Here is a 17824-nt window from a genome sequence, read left to right as displayed (position 1 = left end):
CCAGGCTGTAAAAATGCTGCCTGTGCATCACATCAGATCAGAGTGAGTGTTGTGTGTGTGTGTGTGTGTGTGTGTGTGTGTGTGTGTGTGTGCTGTGCGCCTCTTTGGCGTGTGCACCTGCCCCGGCGCTGTAACCGTCCTGTCAGAGCAGCGACTCTCTCAGAGGTCAGTGGAAACAGAACTCGGATCCAGCTGTCAGCCGTCCATCAGAGCTGCACCCGTCCGTCCTCCAGTGTGTGTGTCTGTGTGTGTGTGTGTGTGTGTGTGTGGGGGGGGGGGGTGCTGGGGGTGGAGCCTCATCGACCAAAACAAACCAGCTTTGTTTGATTTAAACTCAGATTGGGGGGGCTCACAGCTGTGCACCCCCATAACAAGCACACCTTTTTTCCTGACAGCTGTCTGCGGCGGTCAGCACGTGCACAGCTGGCGAGCGCGTGTGACGGCAATGCAGCTGAATGTGACGGCCCGGTTCTCCACTTCAGTCCACTTTGGTGTGGTTCTGAAAAGCAGATCTAGTGGTTAAAGTGGAACTTTTACCCCACAAAGGGAACGTTTTTACTCCAAGAATAAACAATAAGCTATAAAAAGGAGACAGGAAAAACATTCCTTGAATTTCATTCGTCAATATTCAGCTTGTAAATAAAGATTGATTCAAAATGTTGATCTTTTGAAACCCTAACTTTGAAGTCAAATATTGACTCTGATTTCTGTCTGAATTCACTCACTATGTCGGGTTTCCAAACCCCCAATTCTAAAACTCACTGCCCCGCTCATTTCCCAGAAGTCTCTGCAAAAAACTATTGATGCTCACTAGAGTATCCAAATATAGACCACAATGCATTGTGTTTCAACAATCTATCATTAGAAAAAACAGTATTTGTAATTTATTTTTTATAAATTTTAGTTTTCAGAACAGAGTGGATTCACAAACAGTCTTCATATTTATTAGGTTTTTGTTTCGGCCGATGGATGACATCACATCTGCCGTTCATGAAAAAGTACTGAGTTAGTCCGGCTAACTCGTAGTCCGGCTCTATGTTCTCTATGTTTAGTCTGTCGCTATGGAACAAATCCATCGAGCGCGATGGAAGACTTAGCGGCTCTTCCACTGTCTTACTGTCAGTAGCAAATACTGACACACTCACCTACAGCGCCCTCTAGCGGCTGCTGCTATGTATTTTAACAATCCTATTCGAGTCGCACCTGAGTACAAGTCGCACCTGAGAACCTAGAAGAATCTGGTCTGTCTCGGACCTGTTCAGACCTGAAACCCACGGTAAAAAGGGTCTGCGAGGACGCTCCTTTTGAAGTTGTGGGACAAACACACTTCGGCTGTTCCTGAGCTGGGGCAGGAAGTGGCCGGCTCTGGAGCGCGCCTTCCTGTGGGGGCTGCCCCACAGGAAACTGTAATTAGCCTCTCCTTCTCCTCCTCCCTGAACGAAGGCCCCTTGCCTTCTGCATCCTCCTCCCTCGCTGTCTCCATCTCTCCCTTGTGGGCCTCCCAGTCGCCGTAGAAACAGGTGTGAGGGTCTAACCCTCCCCCGGTTCAGAGCAACTGCTGTTCAGGTCGACTCGTCACAACCGGGACAACGTCTGATGGAAGCGGGAAAAACTCCAGTAAAAAACCCATCAGACCCCCCCTGACCTCTGATGACCCCCTCGCCGACCTCTGATGCTAACCCCCGCCTCTGTATAAGTTCAGGATGCCTCTGTTCAGAGTAAACAACTGTACGTTTGTCATCACAGTCATGGAGAACGCCACAGAGGAGCTGCAGTTGGAGGGAGGAGCTACTGCTGAGCTCCACAAGGAAGAGGCGGAGCTAAAAGAGAAAATACCTCAACAGGAGCCAAAAGGTAAGAACAGGCCGTCATCTACCCGCCGCCGGCGTGCACCCCGAAGAAACGTGACGCTGAACGCTCCCCTGCAGAAGCCATGAACGGCGTGCTGGAGAATGCCAAGGAGGCGGCGGGAGGAGAAGAGCTGTCCTCCATCAACGCCATGATGTCAGCCGTGATGTCAGCGGCGGGGACCATCAACGGAGGGGACGCAGATAACGAGAGCGGAGCAGCGTCGGGGAACTCCTCTGCTGGCCCCTCCCCCAGGTGAGCACCAAGGACCAAGAGCATCCCATAATATTCAGCCAGCTGCTGATAACTGCAGTAGATTGACTGTTAGAGGATCAACGTTTTAATTAAATTCATCCAACGTAGAAAATAGCGGTTTGACAGAAAGAAACAACTCACAGCGCCCCTAGTGGACAGAAATGTGACTCTTCTGTAGATCACACAATACTTTCCAGTACAGGAAGAACTCTGTGGTAATAGTAATGTAATAGTAATAGAATGAATCAAGTACTACAGTAATTATGCAGCCAAAAAGTAAAAAATAAGAAGATGCATGTATTACAAATGAGTAATTGCTGTCATTGACTTTATTTTAAAAAGTTTTCCTTTTTGGTAATAGGTGTGAGCTGTAGCGCCCCCTGTTGGCGATGTGTCAGTGATTTTTAGAACCCACATTGTAGTACAGCCCCCTCTGGGGGGGAGGAGGGTTCTTCGGGCTGAACTGTGTTCCTCTCTGCAGTCCCTCACCCGGCAAGTTAGTGACGGCCGCAACGAGAGCTCCGCCCAGCCGCAACGCAAGACGCACCCAGGTAACCATGCAGCCATCTCTGAACTCCCATCAGCCTCTGCGGCATTCCGCTGCCTCATGTGCATCACCTCATGTGAAACTGGACCCTCCTGTTGAGTCCACTGAAGGTCCAGACAGGGGGTTGTGGTTCTGTTTTAAAGCATGGGGTAACCATGAACCTGAGGCTCAAAAAGGTATCTGCCATGACCACATTACCCATGAGCCTCTGGGGTAATGTAGGCATAGTTATAGCGTCTGCCATGACCACATTACCCATGAGCCTCTGGGGTAATGTAGGCATAGTTATAGCGTCTGCCATGACCACATTACCCATGAGCCTCTGGGGTAATGTAGGCATAGTTATAGCGTCTGCCATGACCACATTACCCATGAGCCTCTGGGGTAATGTAGGCATAGTTATAGCATCTGCCATGACCACATTACCCATGAGCCTCTGGGGTAATGTAGGCATAGTTATAGCGTCTGCCATGACCACATTACCCATGAGCCTCTGGGGTAATGTAGGCATAGTTATAGCATCTGCCATGACCACATTACCCATGAGCCTCATGGCTAATGTGGTCACATTTATGCAAAGTTAAAAGTTTTGTTGCTTATTGCTTTTGTCATCACATGATCAAAAACCCGGCAATCACAGTCCGTCTGTTTATACGGAGAGGATCAGTAACAGGATAGAAATGAGTAAAAACCCATTTTTTGGTCGGACCTGGTTTCAGTGTTTTCCTCTCTGCAGGACGCCAAAGACGACAGCTCCGCCTACATCTGCCCGCTTTGCGACAAGAACTGCCAGACTCAGCACCAGCTGACCATGCACATCCGACAGGTGAGTGTGTCCCGCTCACCCCCACCCCCCTTGCCGCCTCATCCACCACGGAGCTCTGATGCCTGCGCTCTCCCTGCAGCACAACGCCGACACCGGCGCCACCGACCACTCCTGCAGCATCTGTGGGAAGTGCCTGAGCTCGGCCTCGTCGCTGGACAGACACATGCTGGTGCACAGCGGCGAGCGGCCGTACAAGTGCAGCGTCTGCGGGCAGACCTTCACCACCAACGGAAACATGCACAGGTGCTCGAACGCACGCACGCCGCATATGTGCCACCACAGACGGGAGGATGCTCAATGCACCCCCACAAACACGCACAAAAACACACCTACACACACAAGCAGCCACGCCCTGTCATTTATCAGTGACCCGCAGCCTCCATGACAGAGGCAACCGTCCTTTGTGTGTGTGTGTGTGTGTGTGTGTGTGTGTGTGTGTGCGCTTTCACAAAAACCCATGTGTGACACACATTTGTGACCAAAGACTGGTGAACACAAGGCAGAGTGTTTGGAAAGAAAGTTTGTGGGCTGAAGGAATGACTGTAGGCAGACACACAACACACACACAGTAGACACACAATAAATGCACAACACGCATACAGCAGGCGCACAACATACAATAGATGCACAACACACAAGCAGATGCACAACACATGGACAACAGACACAGAACAAGACCCAGAAAACACACAACAGACAAAGAAGTTGCACAACACACTCAACAGACACACAGCAAATCAGACACACACAACAGCTGCACAGAAGAAGCACAACAAACACAACAGGTGCTCAAGACATAAGAAGCACAACAGATACAGCACATGTGGATTAGATGAACAACACATAACAGACACACAACAGACACAGCAGACGCACAACATGCACTTAAGACGGCCATTGGACACTCAACAGATGCAACACACTCATGAAAGATACACAACAGACACACAAAAGACTCAAAATCTACCAAATCTGTTTTAGTCCATCAGAAACCCAAAATGCATTAAATGTGAAGTTAGAAAAAGAGAACGAGGAGGCGGAGCTTGTCCTGACAGCATCATGATTTGAGGAAGAGGAGGAGGAAGAAATGCTTTTTTCTCCTTCATTTTGCAGTTTTTCTATTCCAGCTGTGATTTTGCTTTCTCTGCCCGTGCCTGAAGGGGTGTGTATGTGTGTGTCTGTGTGAAAAGGAGAAAGCTTGTGTGTGTGTGTGTGTGTGTGTGTGTGTGTGTGTGTTTATGTTTGCACGCATGTGTGTGTGTGAAAGTGAGTGTGTGGATCTTTGTGGCTGCATGCATGTGTGTGTGTGAAGTTGTACTTGTGTATTTCTTTGTGTGTTGAAGTGTGTATGTGCAGTTGTGTGTTTGTGTTGAGCAGCTGTTTGCGACTCTTACCCAAAGTTGCATTTCAGCTGACTCAGCATCTTTCTGGCGCTCTGATTGGCCGCTCTGGGGTCACAGTGCAGTTGGAGGTGGGCGGACTTTGCTCCTAGGTTGGCCGCCTCCTCCTCTGCGCTGTGATTGGTTGGTGGGCTTTTCCTGTCAGCTGCTCTCAGATCTGCTGACCGGGAGTCAGGACTTCTTTGGGCGTCCTGCCGCCTGCTCGCTGCCTCTATTAATAGATGAAAATGAGCAGGGGACAGTCCTCCTCCTCCCATCACCTCCTCTTTCCCCCTCATGCAGTCAGGGTTCTCCTCCTCTACCCTGCCTCCTTCTCTTTGTCTTCTTTTTCTCACTTTGTCTCCTTTACTCATCATTTCCTCCTCTCCTCTCTTGCCCCCCTCTCTCCCCAGGATATTGCTGATCTCCACAGTTGTGACATAAACACACCTGTCCACTTTAAGCCCCGCCCCCTGTCAACAGGTTAGCTGTGACTCTGAAATGATGACCTAGATCTGTTGTGACTTCTCCTCTCAGACACATGAAGATCCACGAGAAGGACCCCGCCAGCGGCCTGCTGCCCATCAGCAGCCCCCCCTCCCCCACCAAACGCCGCCGCCCCTCCGTGAAAAGGAGGCAGGCCCAGGAGGAGGAGAACGAAGACGAACCGCAGAGCAAGAAGGTACGGATCCGCCCCTTCTCTTCAGACTTGTGCTGTGGGGCGGGGGTGCTCACAGGCTGTGGTGTGTTCAGGTGATGGAGGACGGCGTGGCCGAGGAGGAGGCTGTGGGGGCGGGGCTAGGCTCAGAGGAGGAGCTGCTACCGTGTCCAATCTGCTTCAAGACCTGCAGCTCCAGACTGGACCTGGATGCTCACATGGACTCGCACCCTGACACCGCCCTGAGGTACTCCACCCTCCCTTACCTGAGCCCCTCCCCCCTTACTGTCACGTGACCTTGTTCAGAAAATCCAGGAGGCTGGTTTTGAACAAAATGTAAGAGAAAAAGGAGGAGAAAGAGGCGTAACGCTGAAGCACGTGTCCACCCCCAACCCCCCCAATAAGATAACCTAACTCTGTCACCTTGGAAACGGCCCCTAACAAACACAACACGCATGAGGGAAGCGGAGAAAGTGGTGAGGATGAGACAATCAACAGCAGAGCATTGATGAAGATGGGATGGAGAAGAGCAAAAACCTCCAGGTGGAAAGGAGGAGAACATCAGGGAGAGGACAGAGGGGAGGGAGGGAGGGAGGGAGGTCAGCAGGCGGCGCTGAGCTCGTTATGGAGGAAGGAGAATATTTAGCAGGTAATCCTTCTTAATCAGGCTCTAAGAGGATCGGCTGCACCGCGTGGAGGAGGATGGAGGGGCAGTTCAACACACCAGTTGGACGGTGGATGCTCCTGAGCGTAAAAGGAGCAGCGAGGAGAACCAGCCACAGAGTCAGGTTCTCCTCCAGCGATCCTGCAGCTCAGTCTGCTCACCTGCGCAGCAGATACGGGGTTCTGCAGTCACAGGAGTCTGCACATCCTCATCCAACACATTCACAGTTTTATTAGCATGACCTTTGACCTTTGTGAGAGTTGAGAGGTGGCAGTTTTCATTCATCAAGTTTGAACCCATACCCCCCCCCCCCCCCCACACACACACACACACTGTCAATATTCAGCAGTTTGGTCTCATTTTACTCCCTGCAAACTGTGGTTTTAATACAAACTGTAAATAACCAACACAACAACAAAAATAAAACAGCCAACAGTCGCTGTCCTACAGTTTTCCATCATTTTAGGAGTTAAATGTTTCAGATGACTTCTGACAATCGCAGATGTTTTCTCTGAGAAATGTGGAGAACTGTCGCCTCCTTGTGGCCTCATGGAGAACTGCGGCGAAAAAACAAGCTGTGAAAACGAACCTAAATGTTCTCTTTAATGAGGTTCTTCACGGGTTTTTCTGTCCCTGCAGGTGTGACCTCTGCTGCTTGTCTTTCCGAACCCACCGTGGGTTACTGCGCCACAACGCGGGGGTTCACAAACTCCTCCCCCAGGACCCCAACGGCCGCCCTTTCATCCAGAACAACCCCTCCATCCCCACCGGCTTCAACGACCTGGCCTTCATCGACTTCTCCTGCAAGAAGTTTGCTCAGATTGCGCAGGTATGCAGACCCCCAGCTCTGTGGGCGTGGCCAAGGTCTACGTTTGTTTACAACGATGTATGTCGTCCAGGTCTGGTGCGAGACGAATTTGCGGCGCTGCATCAGTAAGTTCCATCGCTTCGTCTGCGACGGCTGCGACAAGGCCTTCCCGCTGCGCTCGGCGCTGGAGCTACATGAAAGCACCTCCCACCCCGACGCTCCTGCTGCCGCTGACGGCGCCAAAGAGAAGGGCGAGGAAGGCGGAGCAGCTGAAAACGGCATTGAAGGAGGGCAGAATGCTGAAGCCCCGCCCCCAATTCAGGCCAGCTTCCTGGAGGGTCTGGGCCTCCTGCACGTGTCAAAGGTCAGACCCAGATCCAGAGCTCACTGGAGAACTGGACGACCATCTGGAGATTAACCTTCCCCCTCTAAAATTCCAGGTCAAATCTGGCCCCACTGATGACGAGATCCACCAGGCCCACTTGGACAGTATAAAGGTGATTCATGTGGAGCCCCCCTCCTCCAGCCTCCCCCAAGAACCCGCCTCCGCCTTCCTCTCTGGAGGTCTGGGGTTAACCCTGGGTCTGGGGGTGAGCGGGCTGGCTGCTCTGAGCATCCCGCTGCTGGAGGCGTCCAGCTCCGTCCTGCAGGGTTTGTCTCAGGGGGACGCGCTGCGGCTGCTGTCCCTGCAGCCGTTCCAGAAGGGCTTCCTGCTGCAGCCTGACGGGGGCGCCAGCGCCGCCTCCTCTGGCGCCAAGCCCGGGGACGCGGGCGGAAGCGAGATCATGGAGCTGGCGGACATCCAGCAGATCCTCAAAGTGGCAGCCGCTGCACCCAATCAGATGGGACTGCCGCCTCTGGCCAAAGCCCCAGGATTCGCTGCAGGTGGGTGTCGGCCTGCGGCTCGAGCCGCCTGATTGGTCCTGTTTATTGGTGATGTCACAGACAGCATTTCCTCTCCTGTAGGTCCAAGTCAGAAGGCGATGCCCCCGCTGAAACCCAAACCCCCCAACAGCCCCTGTTCCAGCCTGACGGCAACCACTCCACCCCCCCTGCAGAGCTCCCAGCAGGCCTCTCTGGGCTGCATCAGCCCCGGCCTGCCACCCCCCACCCCCCACAAGGCGCCCCCGTCAGCCGGGACTGCGGGACAGGTGGATGCAGAAAGCCTGGGTGACTCCCCGGTCTCCGACTCGCCGCCCATGAACGAGGAGGCGGGGCATGGAGGAAGGAAGCCGGGGACCAAAGGGGGGGCCAGCACCGGCTCGGTCAAAGGCTCGTACCCCTGCCGCTTCTGCAACGAAGTGTTCGCCTTCTCCGGCGTCCTGCAGGCTCACATGCGCTTCCACCTGGGAATCCTCCCCCACCAATGCAACATTTGCGACTATGTGGCGCCGGACAAGGCCACGCTGATCCGCCACCTGCGCACACACAGCGGGGAGCGGCCGTACGTCTGCCGCGTCTGCCACTACCCCTTCACTGTCAAGGCCAACTGCGAGCGCCACCTGAGAAAGAAGCACGCCAAGACCTCCAGGAAGGACATTGAGAAGAACATCAAGTATGTCACCTCCACCACCACCATCTCCGCCCCCATCACCCCCACACCAGACTCAGAAACGGGCTGCGGCGGAGCGGAAACCACCTGCCGTTTCTGCGGCGAGGACCTGAAGAGCTACCGCGCGCTGCAGATCCACCTTCGCACGCACAACGGCTGCCAGAAGAAGCCGTTCGAGTGCCGGCGCTGCGGCGCCGCCTTCCTGGCCAAGCGGAACTGCATCCACCACCTGCTGAAGCAGCACCCCGAGGTGCAGGAGCGGGAAATCGAGGAGCACATTGCCACGCTGCTGCCCGCCAGCGCCGCCGTCATGGCCGCCCGCACCGCTCCACCGAACGGGCTGAGTCCAGCTCAGGTTCTGTCGGCGGTGAAGGTGGAGGAGCTGCCCCACCTGGTTTACCCCGCAGACCTGGACCAGCCGCTCGACTTCTCCGCCAAGGGCCTCGGCAGCCGGGGGGGTTCTCCTGCAGTGAAGGTTGAGAGCTTCGACTGCTCTGCCCTGGACCAGCCCATCGACCTCTCCATCCCCAGCAAGCGCCAGCGAAGGGAGGCGGGGCCTGACAGGGCAGACATCAAGACGGAGCAGAGCGGCGGCCTGGAGCAGACGCACGCCGTCACGTCGTCCAAGGACGAAAAGGTGATGAGCGGGCTGCACCCCCACCCCCAGTTGGGCTGCTATCAGCTTCCGCCTGGTTCCACTCCTCCCCCCACCCCACTCGCCGGCCCAGCACGCGCCCAGCGCCTCAAACCGCTGCTGCCCAAACCCGCCTCCTCCACGGCGTCTCCGCCCTCCCTGAAGGAGCTGCCCCCGCTGGCCTCCATCGCGCAGATCATCAGCTCCGTCTCCACCGCGCAGGACCTGCTGAAAAGGGAGGCGCCCTCTCTGGACGCTAAACCCCATCTGCCCACCGCCTCTGTAAACCCCCCCGTAGACGCGTCCGGCGCTGCAGCCGCTCATAGTGAGGAGGCGCCCGACGGCAGGTACGTGACCTCCCCAGGACCGCCGTCACCTCCCCTCTCCCAGGCTGACAGCTGCTCCTCCCTCAGAAGGCGGTCTCGGAAGAAGCCGGCCTCGGTGGGGGGGAAGGAAAAGCCCGGCGCCATCGACCTGGAGTCCAGCGGGGAGTTTGCGAGCGTGGAGAAGATGCTGGCGACCACCGACGCCAACAAGTTCAGCCCCTTCCTGAAGACCGGAGCGGGAGACCTGGCTGGAAAGAGAGGTACCGTCCTGGAGGGGGGGAGGGGGCAGACCGAGAGACAGACCGGCTAAACATTTCTGTCAACAGACCCGGACAGGATGGCAGGAGGAGCAGAGGAGAAGGAGGGAGGAGCAGCGGAGGAGGTGAAGCCCACAGCTCCTCAGTCCAAAGGGAAGAAGAACGCCTACTCCAACTCTGTCCAGAAGATGACCTGCCCCTTCTGCCCCCGCGTCTTCCCCTGGGCCAGCTCGCTGCAGCGCCACATGCTGACGCACACGGGTACACACAGACCCACACACACACACACACACACACATCTGAACACACACACACCTGAACACCCACACACAGACCCATGCACACACCTGAACACACACACACAAACCCACACACCTGAACACACCGACCTACACACACACACAAACCCACACACCTGCACACACACACAAACGCCTGAGCTCCTCCTCTCCCGCTGCCCTCTGCAGGTCAGAAACCGTTTCCGTGTCCGCGCTGTGACGCCTTCTTTTCCACCAAGTCCAACTGTGAGCGCCACCTGCTGCGCAAACACGGCGTGACCCACCGGACGCTGCGCCGCAACGGCATCATTGAGAAGAAGGACGGAGACGAGGGCTCGCACGAGAGCGCAGGTCTGGAGGCGGAGCTTCCTCCAAAACTAACAGAATTTTATTTAGATTGATCATAAAAATGATTCTAAAATCTTAAATTCCTGCTGCTTTGATCAAAAATAAGACTTCAAATTTAAACAGAATATAAGGCAGAGAATCTGAGGTCAGAATGCAGATGTTGAGTCCTCACCTGATCCTGCAGAGAGCCAGTCGGAGACGGAGCAGGTGACCCCAGAAGCACAGGTCAACGTGGACGCTAACCCCGCCCCCGCTGGGGATAACCCCTCCCCTTGTGAAGGCACACAGCTAAGCCCCACCCACAAATCTAACCAAGGTCAGCTGCCTTAAAGAAACCGTGTTCTATAAATGCATTAGCATTTGACATAAAGAGGATGATGAACAGGTTTCAGTTCTGGTTCTGATTTGGTTTCCAACAGTCTGAAATGTCTTCATGTTTTTTAGCTGAAGTAATCATCCACGGCTCAGTCTGCGTCTGCGTCTGCTCTAATGAACTTTCTGGCCCTGCAGACTCCAGCCTGTCTGCAGAGCAGCTGCAGGAGGAGACCCCCGAGCAGCTCGACCAGCAGGAGGCGCCGGAGCCCCCAGCAGCTCCTGCTAAACAGCATCTGCCCACTGGAAAGGTAATCTGATTACAGATGTATTTATACTGGCTAATTTAGAAGAAGGTGGTTGAAATATGACTGAGGATGAGGATGAGGAAGATGAGTCTGTCTTCTTAGGTGGAGAGCACCGATGATGAAGACTGTCACAGCAACAAGAGTCTGGACCTAAACTTTGGCAAAAAGCTCATCGACTTTAAGCTCACCACGTCGTCCTCAGGCTCCGCCCCTCAGGATGAACAGCCCGCCTCCTCCTCGCCACCCTCTGGCTCAGCCACGCCCGAGCCCACGGAGACCCCCGAGGAGAAGGAGAAACTGACGGCCTCTCCCTCCCCAGCCTGCAGCTCGGCTCTGAGGTCGGAGTCCAAACACGTCTGTCACGTCTGCAGGAAGAGCTTCCGCTACGCCACCACACTCGCTCGCCACGAGAGAGCCCACGTCTCCGAGGAGACGCCCGCAGACGAAGCCCCGCCCATGAAGAAAGAGGAGCCAACAGAGAGCAAAGCTGCTGAAGAGGAGACGGAAGACAAGGAGCTGGACATGGAGGACGGAGGGAAGGGAGGAGACAGCGAAGGAGGAGAGACTGGAGAGTCAGAGGAGGAGAAAGAGAAGGAGGAGAGGAGTGACGAGGAGACGTCAGAACCAAAGAGCTCAGAGGGAGGGGAGGCGGCGGGGGGGCGGGTCGACAAGAGGAAGAAGATCTGCTCTGTGTGCGGGAAAAGGTTCTGGTCCCTACAGGACCTGACCCGGCACATGAGGTCGCACACAGGTACGGCGCCGCCCACCACACTATTCCCTCCGTTTGGGGTCCGGCGGCTCAACCCCTCCCCCTTTCTGTCTGCAGGGGAGCGGCCGTACAAGTGCCAGACCTGCGAGAGGACCTTCACGCTGAAGCACAGCCTGGTCCGACACCAGAGGATCCACCAGAAGCTGCGGGGCGCAGACGGCTCGTCCGCCGCCAACGATGACGCCAGCGAGGACGGGGACTCTTGCACCCCCACCCCCACCTCCACGTGCCCCCCCTCAGAGAACGAGAGCGAGTGCGGCAGTACCGTCGTCGGGGCCAAGGAGCTGGAAGAGGAGGACGCCGCGAAGGAGGACGGCGAGGGTCAGCAGGAGGATCTGCCCGCCACGGAGGCGGACGTTCCCGCCAAGCAGCCCGATTCAGAACCTGAGCAGCACCAGGAACCAGAACCGAACTCCGCAGCGCCTTCCACTGACCAGCAAGCTACTGATTCAAACACCAGCATCGACTCGCAGGCGGCATCCCCCAAAGACCCCCCCACGCCGTCCAGCTCCCCAGCTGGAGACGCCCCTACGCCCCCCAGCACTCAAGGCTTCATCCAGGGGCTGCTGGAGATCCACAGCAAGCCCCCACTGGAGCACATAGTTCCCAACGGAAAGCCTCCTCTGGTGGGGGTAGACTGAACCCCCCCCTCAGCCAGCATCACCGCCGTGCCATTCATGATGCAAACCCAGCGGGCGGGGTCCCGGCGGACGCCCGGCGGACGCCCGGAAACCTCGTTTTCTTGAAGTGCCTTAACTACTAGTCCTGCGTGGAAGCGAGTCTGCATGGAGGACGAGTTCCTTTTATAGCTTTTTATGACACTGATCTACTCTTTTTTTTTTTGTGCGGGGAATCTAGATTTCAGCAATAAAATTAATATACGATCGCAGTTTATTATTGTTCTAGATCTTTTTTTTTTGAGTTGATGATCAAATGCAGAGAATGACGGGACTGAAGCAGACTGTCGGTGCGGCAGACCCCCCTCCCCACACCATGCGTGGCCCCCCCCAGGGCCGCTTCGCCAGCAAGTCTCTCACTGTGACCCCAGGAGGAGGTCGTAACTGGAAAATGCAGAAGGTCGGCTCCCGGCCGACCCCATCTCTTTGCTGATTCAGCAAACATGGACGTTCACAAACTCAAGAAAAACTTTGACTGGGCAGGAAGTGGAGTTTTCCCTCCACGTCCACCTATCACGCTATTGATCTTTGCCCCCTCCGGATTTTTTTGTTCTTGAATTATACTCCTCAGTTGATTCCATGTGTGTATAAAGGTTTTGTTTTTCAGCATGTGTGCGATTAGCAGTGATATTTAGGTGTGGGGAGGTGAATAATTAGTTGTTGTATTTTTTTTTTGATAACTGAACAAATCATTTTGTGAGTGTGAATGTGTGCCACCCTGTAGTGTTATTTTAGGGTTAATGCCAGGGCCTCCAGCGCTAACACCTGCCCAACTTGTGTTTACCTCAACCTTCACCTTTCAACTGCACCCACGAAGGCGTCCGGCAGCAGCGCAGTGTGCTGACTCTTTGATCGCTTGTCTTCCATAAGGTGGTTCACAGAGTAACGTCAAGGAAGCTTCATTGTTCCAGCACAGGCTAACTCACGCTAACTTGCTAGTAGCGGCTTGGACGACAAGCTACTTGAACCAATTAGAATCGCTAAAATCTAAATGTCGGAGGTTAAAGTGTTTTTCTGAATTAGCTTAGTCCTGACCACAGCTCAGATAAAGGGTGTGTAATGGTTGAAACATTTTTGTATCAAATTATCCGCCAGGCTAGCATAGCTAGCTAAGATATACTCAGCAAAGTGCTTTGACCCGGTAGCCTAAAGCTCAAATATCAGTTTTAACATGTAGTTTTGCTAATCATAACCAGCGGCTAAACAGTTAATTAAAAGTCATAACTAACAGAAATGTCTTGAGCTCTTGACCAATAATTTCAGGGTTTTACACGTTAGCCTAACCTTCTCTTCCTGTTAGCTAAAGCTACACGCTACATGTAAAAATGAAATAATTAAATTAATTTGATATTGGTTAACCCTTAAAATGTAAATAACAAAATGATTATTCCAAGGACTCCACCTGAGTTGGCTTCAGTCCTAAACTCATGCTAGCGCTGTGACAATAATGACTTGGCTAACTAACCATGAAGCTAGCCTCTAGCTTGCTAGCCTCAGAGTATCTGAAGTTTCCCTGACGTCCTGCAGCACCACGCCTTGACTGGATCAGGCCTAGAAAAAGCTGCATTTTCCTAACATGCGAAGTTTGTCCTCTAAACGTCTAAACAAACAAAAGGAGGTCAGCTTCAGAGACAATCAGTTTACCCGTTTTAGTGTTTCTTAAGTGTGTGAGCCTGCGTCTAGCCGCGTCAAAGGGCTAGATAACCTCGCGTAGCATGACCTGGTTATTAATTCTGAAAGGCTAGTGGGGCAGGTTTTGTATTTTCTTGTTTGTGTGCAGATCAGTATAGCCAGTTTTCCATGTCATAGTTAGTTTTTTCTAAACATTAACCAACCTCGTAAACAAATCCAGCCTGAGCGTCTCCCTGCAGACGTGGCCGCAGATGGCCGGTTGAAGCACAATAAGCACAGCTTCTGGGATGGACGGTGCTGCACAGGGGCACCAGACCTCCTGCTTACTCCTGTTTGTATGATTTCTGCGAGACACAATCAAGAGGGAGTGAACTGGTTCCTTCAGACTGTTCAAGTAGTTAGGAACTCAAAGTCCCAGCAGCCTCTGCAGAGGAAATGTTTTACCCTCAGCTCCATGAAGTCACATTTGCCTTTTTTCTGTCAATTTGACCAAAACTAATAAAACAAACTATTTAATTGGGAAAATGAGCTGTTAGGTTTAGAATAACAAATAATGATTCCATTGCATAAATTTTTAGCTGTAGCTTAGCTAACACTGCTTGCCCTTTAGCTAAAGATACTAACAGCAACCTGTTAGCTGTGATTAGCTGCTGCTGAATCCGATCTGCTGTTAGCATGGTAAAAAGAACCAGTTTCATTCCTGTCTCCTAACTTTTAAAACAAACTGACTAATAAATGTTGTGAAGAACAGTCAAATGCCACAATGCTAAAGGGCTACGAGGCGGACGCTTGGTTTTGGTCTGCATTTGCGAGGCCTCTTCCACAGAGGTGCTGATCAGTCTGCAGCAGCTGCTGCTGTCGCTGTGAAGCATCAGCCTCTGTGTGAACGGATGAAGCTGATTCCCTCTGAACGGTCCTGTTGGCGCTCTGCTCCCTCTGCAGTGGAAACGTGCACTCACCTGACTGTGTGTGTGTGTGTGTGTGTGTGTGGGCGGGCGTGTGTGTATGCGCAGCCGTTTGAATACTGGACTTCCACTCGAATGCATGTGAATTGTTTTTAGGTGTATTTATTTGGAGGTCAGGCGTGCGTGTGTGAATGTGAGCCGTCTTTCTACGATGATCGAGAAGAAGCCATGTGTGAGAATCTAACTTTGATGCTGCAGAACTGTTATGAGGAACTAATGGTTTGTGTTGTGGACTTCACGGTCCAGCGGGCCGGCATACAACTCGCAATAAGAACCTCTGAATTCAAAAGCTTTATGTAGATCTCCTGTAAATGAGGGGTTGTTGGAGACCGTTGATTCTGTCTTTAGTTTAGAGTTTTTCCTCTATGATTTGTTAATGCATATACAACTGTGAAAATCCACTGTGTTCAGTTAAAGGGTGACTTTTAGGTTAGATTTTGTTTTTTTGCATGTCAATCTAATGTGTTCAGTTATGGATAATTTCTTTCTTTACAACTTCTACACATATAAATATAAAACTATGTAATCTCGCTCTCAGGGTCTTTCACAAATCCATCATTGGAAATGCTTTGTTCTCTCCTCTCCTGAGCGCATCCACTCCAGATCCACCCCCACCCTGCCCTTTTTTTGAATTGGCGTCTTGGATCTGTAAATCACTACATTCAGCACTTGACTGTGAACTCACCGTCACCTAACAGAAGATGAGCTTTGATTTGTGACACTCTCCCCGTTTTCTGCTTTCAACTGTGTCTACGGATCATGACGTTCAAGTGCACTGGACCTCAGTCACGCAGCATTAACCCCACTGTCCTCCTGTGATGGCCTCCTTTTGCGCCTCCTGCTGTGTGACAACATGGCAGTGTTTCACTAAGTCAAGAGATGTAAACCTCTATATTCAAACCAATAGAAAAGCAATAAAGGCTATATTAAGAAAAGCTGTGTCGGTCAAACGTGTCTGAAATGTCTTAAGATGGTTTTAAAAACTGTTTCAGAAGGAACATTTTTTTAACATCTGCAGCAATTGGATCCACCCATCCAATTTCTGAACTCGCTAAATCCCTTTTGGGGTCACAGAGTTGCTTTGGCCAACCCAGCTGCTGTTAGACGAAGGCGGGGTACATCCTCAACAGGTCGCCAGTCAGTCCCAGGGCCACACAACTCCACATCTACACCTAGGGATAATATAGATTCACCAATCAACCTATGAAGCTTTGTTTTTGGACTGTGGGAGGAAACCAGACTTCAAGTAGAAAATCCACACATGCACGAGGATAACGTGTAAACTCCACACAGAAAAAACCTAGACCTGAACCCGAGCCTTCTCTCTGTGAGGTGAGCACACTAAACACTGTTCCACAGCGCAGCTTAACTTAAGTAAATTATATTAAATTGTTCTGTCAAAGCCGGCTTCTCTAAAGTACATTTTATCCCCAAGTCTGGATCAAAACAGGACTCCTGTTTAGCATTTCACCAGTAGATGGCAACAGCCCTGCAGCCAACCTGCCTGGATAGAGTCTATGCCTTCCTGAAGACTTGAAGCTTGAAGTCTTTTTTTCTTTACAACCTGAAGCTGTCTTTCTTCAACCACAATGAAGCCGTTCTAGGAGTCATTTCTTTCAGCCATTCAAGGAGTTTTTTTTCAAGGAGTTGTTCCTCTGTGCCCTTTTTGGAGCCGTTCCTCAGAGCCATTCTAGAAGTCCTTCCTCTCAAATGTTCTTGAAGTAGTTTTTCTGAGCCATTCAAGGAGTTATTGCTCAGAGCCGTTCTAGGAGTCGATCCTGTGAGCTATTCAAAGAGTTCTTCGTCTGAGCCGTTCTTGAAGCAGTTCTAGGACTATTTTCAGGAGTCATTTCTCTGAGCCATTTAAGGTGTCATTCTTTGGAGCAATGCACGGAGTCGTTTCGTAACCCTTGAGCTATCCTAGGCACTTCAACATTGGGAGTGGGGTCATCTAGACCCACTAGACAGTGCGCTGAACCTTTTTTCTTCAATGATTTGTGATCTTCACTGGTGTCCATGGATTACATGAAATCTTTCCACCTTTATCCACCTTTGTCATGGTAGGGAGAACACGTCAAAGTAAGGGTGGGGTCATCTGGACCCAATAGGATAGCACAAGGGTTAAAGCCGTTCTTGGAGCCATTCAAGGAGTTGTTCCTCTGAGCCGTTCTAGGAGCCATTCTTGGAGCTGTTCCAGGAGCCGTTCTAAAAGCGGTTCTTGGAGCCTTTTTGGAGCCGTTCTAGTAGTCATTCCTCTGAGCCATTCATAGAGTGGTTCTTGCAACCACTCTTAGAGCTGATTTTGGAACTGTTTTTAAAACCGTTTTTGGAGGCATTCTGGGAACTGTTCTTAAGCCCATTTTTGGAGCTGTTCTTGGACAGGTTCCGAGAGCTGTTCTTGGGGCCGTTCTTTGAGCTGTTCTTAAAACTGTTTTTGGATCCATTCTTGGAATCGTTCTTAAAACTTTTATTGGAGGCTGTTTCAAGAACCGTTTCTAGAACGGTTTCTAGAACGGTTCTTGAAACTGTTCTAGAAACCATTCTTAGAGCCATTTTTGTAACTGTGCTTTAAATCGTTCATGGAGCCGTTCTTGGAACTGTTTTAGGAACTTTTCTTGAAGCCGTTCTTGGAGCAGTTCCTTTGATCCATTAAAGGGGTAATTTCTCTGAGCAATTTCAAGGGTTCTTCCTCAGGGCCTTTTTTTAAAGCCGTTCTTGGAAGTGTTCTTGAAACCCATTTTGGAGCTGTTCTTGAAACTGTTCTTAAAACTATTGTTGGAG

At 52.0% G+C, this 17824-nt stretch overlaps 1 protein-coding gene across 4 annotated transcripts in view; it reads left to right on the top strand.

The window, feature by feature from the left end:
- Window positions 1–15978, top strand: part of rreb1a (ras responsive element binding protein 1a) — a 36126-nt gene extending 20148 nt beyond the window's left edge. For 2 of the 4 annotated variants that reach the window (XM_078938590.1, XM_023950421.2), the window contains exons 3-20: window positions 1747–1854; window positions 1929–2103; window positions 2585–2654; window positions 3387–3476; window positions 3556–3719; window positions 5393–5537; window positions 5609–5760; window positions 6817–7006; window positions 7077–7349; window positions 7426–7870; window positions 7952–9518; window positions 9585–9757; window positions 9824–10015; window positions 10222–10383; window positions 10565–10696; window positions 10891–11003; window positions 11103–11751; window positions 11827–15978. In XM_078938590.1, the coding sequence (XP_078794716.1) occupies window positions 1749–1854; window positions 1929–2103; window positions 2585–2654; window positions 3387–3476; window positions 3556–3719; window positions 5393–5537; window positions 5609–5760; window positions 6817–7006; window positions 7077–7349; window positions 7426–7870; window positions 7952–9518; window positions 9585–9757; window positions 9824–10015; window positions 10222–10383; window positions 10565–10696; window positions 10891–11003; window positions 11103–11751; window positions 11827–12410 (5382 nt within the window). In that variant the 5' untranslated portion in view covers window positions 1747–1748 and the 3' untranslated portion in view covers window positions 12411–15978. The remainder of the gene's footprint in view (window positions 1–1746; window positions 1855–1928; window positions 2104–2584; window positions 2655–3386; window positions 3477–3555; window positions 3720–5392; window positions 5538–5608; window positions 5761–6816; window positions 7007–7076; window positions 7350–7425; window positions 7871–7951; window positions 9519–9584; window positions 9758–9823; window positions 10016–10221; window positions 10384–10564; window positions 10697–10890; window positions 11004–11102; window positions 11752–11826) is intronic. The other 2 variants (XM_078938591.1, XM_078938592.1) reach the window with 2 other exon arrangements.
- The last annotated feature ends 1846 nt before the right edge of the window (window positions 15979–17824 follow it).

This window comes from Oryzias latipes, chromosome 20 (genome assembly GCF_053564925.1).
Source record: "Oryzias latipes strain Hd-rR chromosome 20, Olatipes_Hd-rR_3.1".
In the NCBI taxonomy this organism is placed as follows: domain Eukaryota; kingdom Metazoa; phylum Chordata; class Actinopteri; order Beloniformes; family Adrianichthyidae; genus Oryzias; species Oryzias latipes.
This window is presented reverse-complemented; position numbering and strand designations above follow the sequence as displayed.